Source organism: Citrus clementina, unplaced genomic scaffold (assembly GCF_000493195.1).
Source record: "Citrus clementina cultivar Clemenules unplaced genomic scaffold, Citrus_clementina_v1.0 scaffold_3, whole genome shotgun sequence".
Classification (NCBI taxonomy): domain Eukaryota; kingdom Viridiplantae; phylum Streptophyta; class Magnoliopsida; order Sapindales; family Rutaceae; genus Citrus; species Citrus x clementina.
In genome coordinates, this window is record NW_006262339.1 from 36972150 (window position 1) to 36980692 (window position 8543).

An 8543-nucleotide genomic window follows, 5' to 3' on the forward strand; every position below is an offset into this window, starting at 1 on the left:
TAAACAAGAACAGGAGAAGCATAGGGAGCGTAGCAATGGCCTCAGCTTCAGCCACAATGACGATAATTCCATCAAAATTTCAAAATATTGAAGTAAAAAAAGTCATATCATTCTCTGTGCTTTATTTACTTTTGTTCAAAATTATCATTACTCACAAAACAATCAAGTTACTTCTCATTCTTTATTTTATTTTATTTTTTGTAGTTGTTTTCTCCGAGGAGTTGCAGAAATTACACTCTTTGCCATCCAAATGCGCCCAAGAGTGTTAATTTCTTCCATTTTCAAAACTCCAGGTATAGGTCTGAATTAATGTGTCAGTTCAATTAAATGATATTCTCAATACAATTAGGATAAAGGAGCGAAAGAGTGTTACTACTTCTAATATTATTATATAAAAATTAATGATATCTGGCTATGGATTTACTAACTTACCGATATTAAATTGAAGAGCGATTTAGCAATCACTCGATAGTGGTACAAATATAAGTAAATTTTGTTTACTTTCCCTCCAGTATTGTCTAACAGTAGATGGTATTGGTCAATTAATTTGTTTCGTTCGATGACATTATTTGGAAGGTGTTTTATGAATTCCAGAAATGTGAGAGGTTTTTGACAGATTTTGAACCCACTTGGCTCCTTTCCGTATCTTAATTTAAGTAAGAGAGGTCCCTGCAATTTACTATAGGGAAATACAAATCCATGTTCCTAATGACAGACGAAGCAAATGGATAGCTCATGGTGGTATTTGCTTCGTTTGTTTTTTTTAAATGACGGAAGCATTAGCCCTGTCTCTATAATAGATTAATAGATTCATTCTTGCTTCTTTCATCTACCTTAGCAAACAGAAGAAGAACTCGTCGTTTTGCATAAAGTATATCTTTTCTTACTTTCAGTTGCTTCTTCTGCATCGTTTAAAATGATAGCAATAATAATAAGTAAAATTACTTATTCACTATGACCCAAGCTTAATTGATACTTTCCATGTGCTTACTTTTATTTAAAATGATTTTTATATATTTTCTTTGTTAATGAGATCTCTATGGATATTGCCTTACGTAGTTGCTTCTTCGTAAGGCCGTCATTATATTGTAATCCCCTTATGAGAAGGGTCCAACATGTGTTAAAGACAGTGTCTGCAGTTGATTCAGGTGAGCTTCGCATAATAAAATATGTCATGTAATGTCGTTTTGTTTACTTCTCCTTTCTGTTGGTGTATGTTACTGAGTAATTTGCTTCAATGGTGCTATGTAGGCGTAGAAGTGTCTATTACAGAACCAGAGGACTTGATAACTGTGAAAGATGCTAAGATAGTTGTAGAGTCTCAAGATGAAGATAAGATCCAGGTTTGCCTTTGGGATTCACTTGTTTAATGTCATCCAAGATCATTCAAATATTCATCATTATTTGCATACCGGTAATATGTAGCTTAGCTCAAAATATTGCAGCTTCTTATAATAGGTCAGTATCCTTTGAGTATAATGCTATAAGAATTATTTTCCATTGGCAACTTTTATGACACATAAAAGTCCAGAGTGGATTAGTTGGACTAGTGATTTTTATTGTGTATTATAGATACTGGTTCATGGTTTCATTTAGTAATATAGCATTCAAAGTGTTTATCTGAGTTCATGAAAGTGGATGAAAATGGTTTGCAAGAGTTTCGAGGAACATCAACAGCGCGTGAAAATTCAAACACGACTTTACCTGGTAGCTTATGTTGTTTGGGCCCTTAAATAAAGTTCCTGGAGGGCCTTCAAACATTTTTTAACTCTACAGGGTTTGCTTGCCCTCAACATTTGTTCCTTGTAAGAAAAACTATGGCAATGATAATTGTTGGGCTGTTTTGCCTTAGTCATGATTTAGTTAAGACCTCATTTGTGATTCTCATGTTCAATTGACAGGTAAGAGTGGACTTGACTGGTGATGCAACACAAAGAGTATTTGATAAGGTTTTAACAAATTTAGCTCGTTCGGCACCACCAATTCCAGGATTTCGGCGAGAAAAAGGAGGTAATGCATTGTTGTTACTTGTTTTTATTATTATTACGTTGTTTGAGTTCACAGTTGCTTATGTTTCTTTTTTTTTGGAACATTTAAAAATGTGCCATTGTATGATATTTTTCAAGCTCTATCGTTACTTCTTCACTTTGATGAATAACATTAAGCTTTATGTAAAGCAAAAATGAGTTGTCAACCATATCTAATAATACAAATCCATTTGTCATATTTGTTAAGGAAAAGGAGGTTATGATGTTTGGTAATAAACTGGGCATTTTATATTTCAGTTATATAAAAATTACGTGAACTTTGATATTACTTATTAATTTTATTGTTCCCAATATCTTATAAAAATTGAATATGAAAAATATTGAGCTTAAAAAATGGTCAACATCTTACATATTAGGCTATTAACTGGTTGATATTAGTTTCTATCAACTTCATTATCTGTGTTGGGAATTCATAAACATCATTTCCAAGCCTAGTTTTTGTTTAGTATTTGAATGTTTTAAATCATATTTTGATGACCTATTCATGCCAATAAATGCCTTTTCATTTTGACATCTTTGAATTCTACCTTTGGACTTATGGTCATCAATAAAAATTCCCCTTTCCCTTGATTACTTCAGCTTTTCCATGTCTATCTGACCACCTATCGTTCTCTGTTATGCAATCATCAAAAGAGCATGGTTTAAGTCTAGATTGTTATCGTTTGTATAGGATCATCAAAGTTGGTTTTGTTGAAACTACTGAATATTTTGTTTTGATAATAGACTGCCTCTTCTTTAGGTTCGTAGATTTTTCTTTTGTGAAACCTCAGAATTTTCAGTCCATGAACTCTAACCTTCTGATCTTGTACCTAATGCAGGAAAAACTACAAAGGTGAGCATCTTCTGGCATTGGGTCTTCCAACAACTTAAAATTGTTTTTGAGTGGCATTACCTTTGGCTAGATATATAGTGTACGAGGGCTGATTAATTTTATTCTTTGAATGCACGTTTGCAATTTTCAAAAAAATTGCCTTCTTCTCCTTATCCAAATTGGTGATTGCTGTCAAATGTAAACATTACCAGTTAGGAAACCTGTAGGGCCTAAGTATCGCACACATGTTTGGTATTGATATACAGATTATGGGAATGGGGGTGTGTGATAGTCTTGAAGCTCCTTAAATTAAGCTATAATTTCCGAACTTTTACGAATAGCCTTTGTCAAACCACGTTTCACTTTGTATGAATTGCTCAAACTCCCCTGTTATTTAAAACTCGTTCTTTTGTGTCGAAAAAGGCTAAATCTTAATTTCTACAGGTACCTAGGGATTTTCTCATACAAATCCTTGGTGAAGAGCGGGTAACCAAGTTTGTTGTTCAAGAAATAGTTAGCTCAACATTGACTGATTACACAAAGAAGGCAAGTCATCGTCAACCCCTGTTTACATACATCTCTTTTTTTTTTTTTTTTTTTGCTTGACTGACGCTCTTGGGGTTTTTTCTGTCGAAATAGGAAGGTTTGAACGTGAAGGACAAGAAAGTTACCACAACCCAGAAGGCAGAAGAACTGAGAAAGTCGTTCTATCCAGGAAATGAATTTGGTTTTAGTGCTGTGTTAGAGCTTGAAAAATCGGAAGTTGAAGAATCTGAAACTGAAACATCAAGCTCAAGCTCTTCTGATGAGGAAAATGACGAGGTTCCAGTTAGTTAGAACTTTACCATTTCTTGATGCCACCACTTAATTGGGTTATTTCTTCCTTAATTGTAAGTCATGCAATTAGTGTTAATGAGCTCTGGCCTCTTGCAATGACTTGCAATTTTATTTCCTAATAGAATTTTGCATATTTAGGGTTTATAATTAACATCTTACTTTACAATCACGGAGATAACTGGTCATTGCATTAACAACACGTGTCAGTTAAAACATTAAATTAACACTACATTCGTATGTAACATTGACGGTCTTTACAACATTAACCAAATCTTTTTGTTATAAACTATTTAGTAGCTACATCACGAGCTGTTGGGATATATTTTACACAAAACAGACTAGTATAATCTTTTAATCTCTGAAAGAACCGATCATTTTTTACAACGTTGATTAAATCAGATTCAATCTCTAGCAGAATCAGCCCCGATTCCCAGAATATCAAGAGCTTCCAGTGCATAATTAGATTCAACCTCATGCACAACATATCATCTAAAACGTTCCTTAATGTGTGGATTTACCAATCAAAAAAGAAAACAAAAGATGGTATCATGATCTAAAACTTCATTTAATTAACTTCAAATGCATTTGCATTTGCATTTCCATATCCAACAAACTAACACATTACACAGAAGCATAGACATGTAACGCATAAACTAGAAAGAAAATAAGTGAGAGACATAATTGTTTAACTAGGTAGCTCTTACCCTATTACATTCACCATTTTTTTAACTAGATAGCTATTACCCTCTTACATTCACCATTGGTTCATAGAAAATGAACACTAAATGCGCCCCAAAGAGAGCTCAATGAAGAACAAATACAGCAAAAACTGAAACAGTGCAAAGCAGTAAGATGGCATCCGAAACCTGGTCAGCCCAGGAAGTGCTGATGCTGAGTCTAGCAAGGTTATGATAGAACGCGGCAAGGCACATCGGTCCCTGTGCAAATAAAGTGATATCAAAGGCCAAGGTGTTGTCAGCCAAGTGTGCCAATAACAGCAGCAGTGCTGATATGACACAGAGACCCATAGCGTAGCTTAAAAGCACGAGATTCCTTTGATGTTGAAGAAGAAGGTCGGTGCCATTAGAAACAGCGTCGCGTCCAAAACCAGTGGAATATTGTTCAGAGGCTAAATTTTGGTAACTATCAAAGGATCTCACAAATATAATAGCCACCACCGCAAGGACACCATTTATGTGGAACCGAAGCATTTCTCGATCATGTAGCATTCGTGGAGGTCGGATTCCAAATGGCATTTTGAGACAGGTGATATGAATGAAAACACAAATGAATCTGTGATTGGCTGTATGTATATATACAACAATTTTGAACCACTTAAGAGACTTATGGAAGCAGGACTAGGAAAAGCAGTCAAACTAAAACTATGGTTAACTTTTAACTTTGATTAAGTGTTGCCTGTAAGTAGTAGTTCATAACTTGAAACTTCAAACTGCAGTTCACAGTTCTCTGCTGCTCACTGACATTGTTCTTTTGGGATTGTAGGACAAAAATAGAACACTTTGATACACGAGTCTCGTTTGCTTAATGTGTTTCGCTTGGGTTGTATTTGTACTTACTATACGGGTAATTTTTAGGGACCCTTGAGGTTTGGTGTATTAACACTTACATAGAATGTATTGATGTAATTACATTTACTTCCCATGTCGTTAGAATAAAAATACGTATGGCATCAATATAGGAGGGTAAATGTGTAAAATCAGATTTAAAATTAAAAATATTTTTTTGCTAGATCAATACAATTTTGACCGATTTGCCCGCCGTTGACCGAACGTGACCAGCCGGCCATGGCTCCACAGGCAGCCGATGGTGGTGTTTTGCCATTGCCAGAGTCCCCTCTTCACGCCGGAGACCAACGCTGGTGACCAACGCCAGTCACGGGAGCCTCTAAATCAGCCGCATCCACCACCGAGCATTAACCCAAGAAGATGGGTTTTGTCTCACAACCCCCACACCGGCAGTGCCCCTTTGGCCGTTGCTGATGCCACCCATCCGCCATCACCCTTGAGCCATTCCGATACCATGCAGCAACCTCTGACATCCCAAAATTCAACCACACACAGCCCTCAAAACCCTAGCTCGCAGCTTCTCACGCCGCATACCACTGCCGTGATTTTTGCCATCGACGAGGGTTCCATTGTGTCACCGTCCATCCCCTCAACCAACCCCCGTGCAGCTCCGACCTCAAAACATCTCAACAGCCACAAATTTCATCCCGCACTTGCAGCCATGTTCAACCCAATTAGATCTCACAAACGAAATCCTCTTTAAGCCCAATACACCGCCAACATGCATTTTGTTGAAGTGGGTTTTCAAACAATTTGTTGATTTTGATGCAGTTAATTGCTTTGATACTTGATAATATTTTACTAAGGAATTATTTCAGTTTTAGGGAATTTTTTATAGTTAACATGTCAATTACTTTACATAAATGGTTTTTTTATCTTTTTCTATGTTTTGTGATTCCGGCCAAACCTATACCCATCGATTCTGTTATATTTTATAATTTATTATTTTAATGAGAAGGGTGTTTTAATAATTTTAACAGTCCACTAACTGTTAATTTAACTATTAAATAATAATAGAGGAGATTTTTATAATTATATCAATATATTCTATTTAAGTGTTAATAGCTTAAACCTCATATACTTAAAAATTACCCCTTACTATTATTTACTTTATTAATGCTCACGCTTCTGCTTTCAGTTTCAAAAGATTAATGATCACACCATTTTTATGTACCTGGCTATGCAGTCTTAATGAAAAAGATGTGACTCTGACACTCCCACCATTTTTGTGTCTTTACCCAGTTGATGTTATTTTCCTTTGTTATTATTGACTGCCAAATAAAATATTTTAAGAAATAGAAACACTTTTCTACATGGTTTTCTTTGAACTCTGAACACTTTCTTGTAGTTGTGGATATTATTATGTTAATATTTTAAACTTCTCTTAGAAGATGTCCATCAAAGTCACTGTCGCACCATTTTGATGTATATGGCTATGCAGTGACCCTCAATTAGAAAAAAAAAAAAAAATGATTTTGACTTCTTTGACCCGTCCTTTCCTTTCCTTTTATGTTCTTTATTTCTTTGGGAAATAGTCATTGTCTATATGATAAAATTAAATTAATAATTTTTCATCAAACAGTTCGAATGTACCCAAAAAAAAAAAAAAATCCTTGAAGATAACATAGAGTTGCAAACGGCAGACCTAGTGTAGCTAAAAAAATGTAGTGTGCACTTTTTCTCTGCGAGAAATCTTTACTAATTTAAGAATTAAAGAGAGTTACCATAATAAGCACATTAATTAATAATGTACAAAGACATTTATTATGCATTATGTGACAAAGAGGAGCACATCGTTTTCTCATTAAATTAAAATCCTAGCCCATTTGAATCAAATCATCAAATACCAATCCACCTTATAATAATCCATGCCAAATTTTCCTGCTACAACACATCCATCTATGAAATCCACACACCAAAACCTTACTGCTCGTATTCTCGATTCATTAATTCATTGTTTTTTTACTCATCTTATAATTATTTTTTCAACCGCGAATTGTGAAATGTGATGTGTTGATTGTTTAGAGATAAAATTTAATTCATACTTGCCCTAGTGATCAGTGAAAATAATAGAAACACTTCATTAATTTAGCTGAAAGTTCATTTACACACATATATATACATACCTAGAATATGTTGAGTATAAATTTCAAATATTTGAAAGAAAATATTTCTTCGCATATGTACATGAAGCAACTTGAACCTAAACATTCTTCTTAGTCCCGATCTCGCTTAGGAAAGGGGGCAGTTTATAACAAAGTTTTTGTGTCGCTGATTCTTAGACGTAACGCCTCTTATCCTATGCTGCCTATTGTTACTGGTGTAATAGGGTTGAATTGTAATACAGAACCCATGGGTGTAACCTTTCGCTCAATACTAGAATTGACAATTGAAGCATCTGAGATTGCATTAATCGGGGATACACGACAAAATGAATGGTTTTATCTATAAACTTTACCTTCAACAAAGCGTAGATTTTTTCAATAATTTTTTTTTTGTTCTTTTCTATCCCGAATTGTGTTTGTTAATCATAATAAAGCTGTGGTACGACACCTATTTTGGGGGAAAAAATCCCAACATATACATGGTTTTCCAAAACTAGTTTTGTACAAAATAGTACCAATTATTTGCTTATATTCTTTATAAGAAAGTTAAGCCCTACTAAATAATCAATTCAAGAGGATGAGTAACAGCATAGACTAAACATTATACATCACAATAATTTATTCATTCTTTATTATTAAGTGGTTTAAGAGAATCGGTTTAAGTTTGTATTAATAACCAATTCCTCTGAAGAAATTAAAGAACATATTTGTTTTAATAAGGACCCAACAAAAAGAGAACCCATCAATAATTTCAAGGATAATCGAATTAGCATGCAAGGTTTCCAATTTTAGCAATTATGAAACCTCACATAAAAGCTTGAATTGTACAAAAGCTTGAACATACGGCGTCGTAAAACTGGTGTTTGCATGTTTGCTCTATAGATTGATGTGGTTCGGTTGAATATAAAATTGACCCGTTTCTAACAGGCTTATCTCCCCATTTGACATAGAGTCGAGCTATTGGGCACCCCTGGAAAGTCATGAAACGTCTTTTACTTGTATTTACAATTTTACTTTTACACCCCTCCACTCATGCAACGTTGTTTGCGATTTTCATTTGTGTTAAAAGCACATTTGTTGTTTGTTGGCTGTTGAAGGTGCTTCAATTCGTTGATAAGCCAAAATTCCTACTCTTTCACTTATAATATTCATATCA

General features: G+C 34.5%; 1 protein-coding gene across 2 annotated transcripts; it reads left to right on the plus strand.

Annotated features, from left to right (window-relative positions):
• Positions 1-20: 20 nt before the first annotated feature.
• Positions 21-3838, plus strand: LOC18048895. 2 transcript variants are annotated; one of them, XM_006442804.2, is made up of 8 exons: positions 21-92; positions 205-293; positions 1060-1148; positions 1252-1343; positions 1902-2010; positions 2867-2880; positions 3304-3405; positions 3499-3838. In XM_006442804.2, the coding sequence occupies exons 1-8, from the start codon at positions 36-38 to the stop codon at positions 3694-3696; spliced, it is 750 nt and encodes a 249-aa protein (XP_006442867.1). In that variant the 5' UTR covers positions 21-35; the 3' UTR covers positions 3697-3838. The 2 variants fall into 2 exon arrangements, with proteins under 2 accessions (XP_006442867.1, XP_006442866.1); XM_006442803.2 differs by having other exon boundaries at positions 1075-1148.
• Positions 3839-8543: the final 4705 nt, after the last annotated feature.

Excerpts from the sequence above, each read along its gene's own strand:
- LOC18048895 (XM_006442804.2), top strand. The coding sequence starts at position 36 with ATGGCCTCAGCTTCAGCCACAATGACGATAATTCCATCAAAATTTCAA. Across the intron at positions 294-1,059 it reads TTCCATTTTCAAAACTCCAG|TTGCTTCTTCGTAAGGCCGT; the intron begins GTATAGGTCTGA and ends TGCCTTACGTAG. Across the intron at positions 1,149-1,251 it reads AGTGTCTGCAGTTGATTCAG|GCGTAGAAGTGTCTATTACA; the intron begins GTGAGCTTCGCA and ends GGTGCTATGTAG.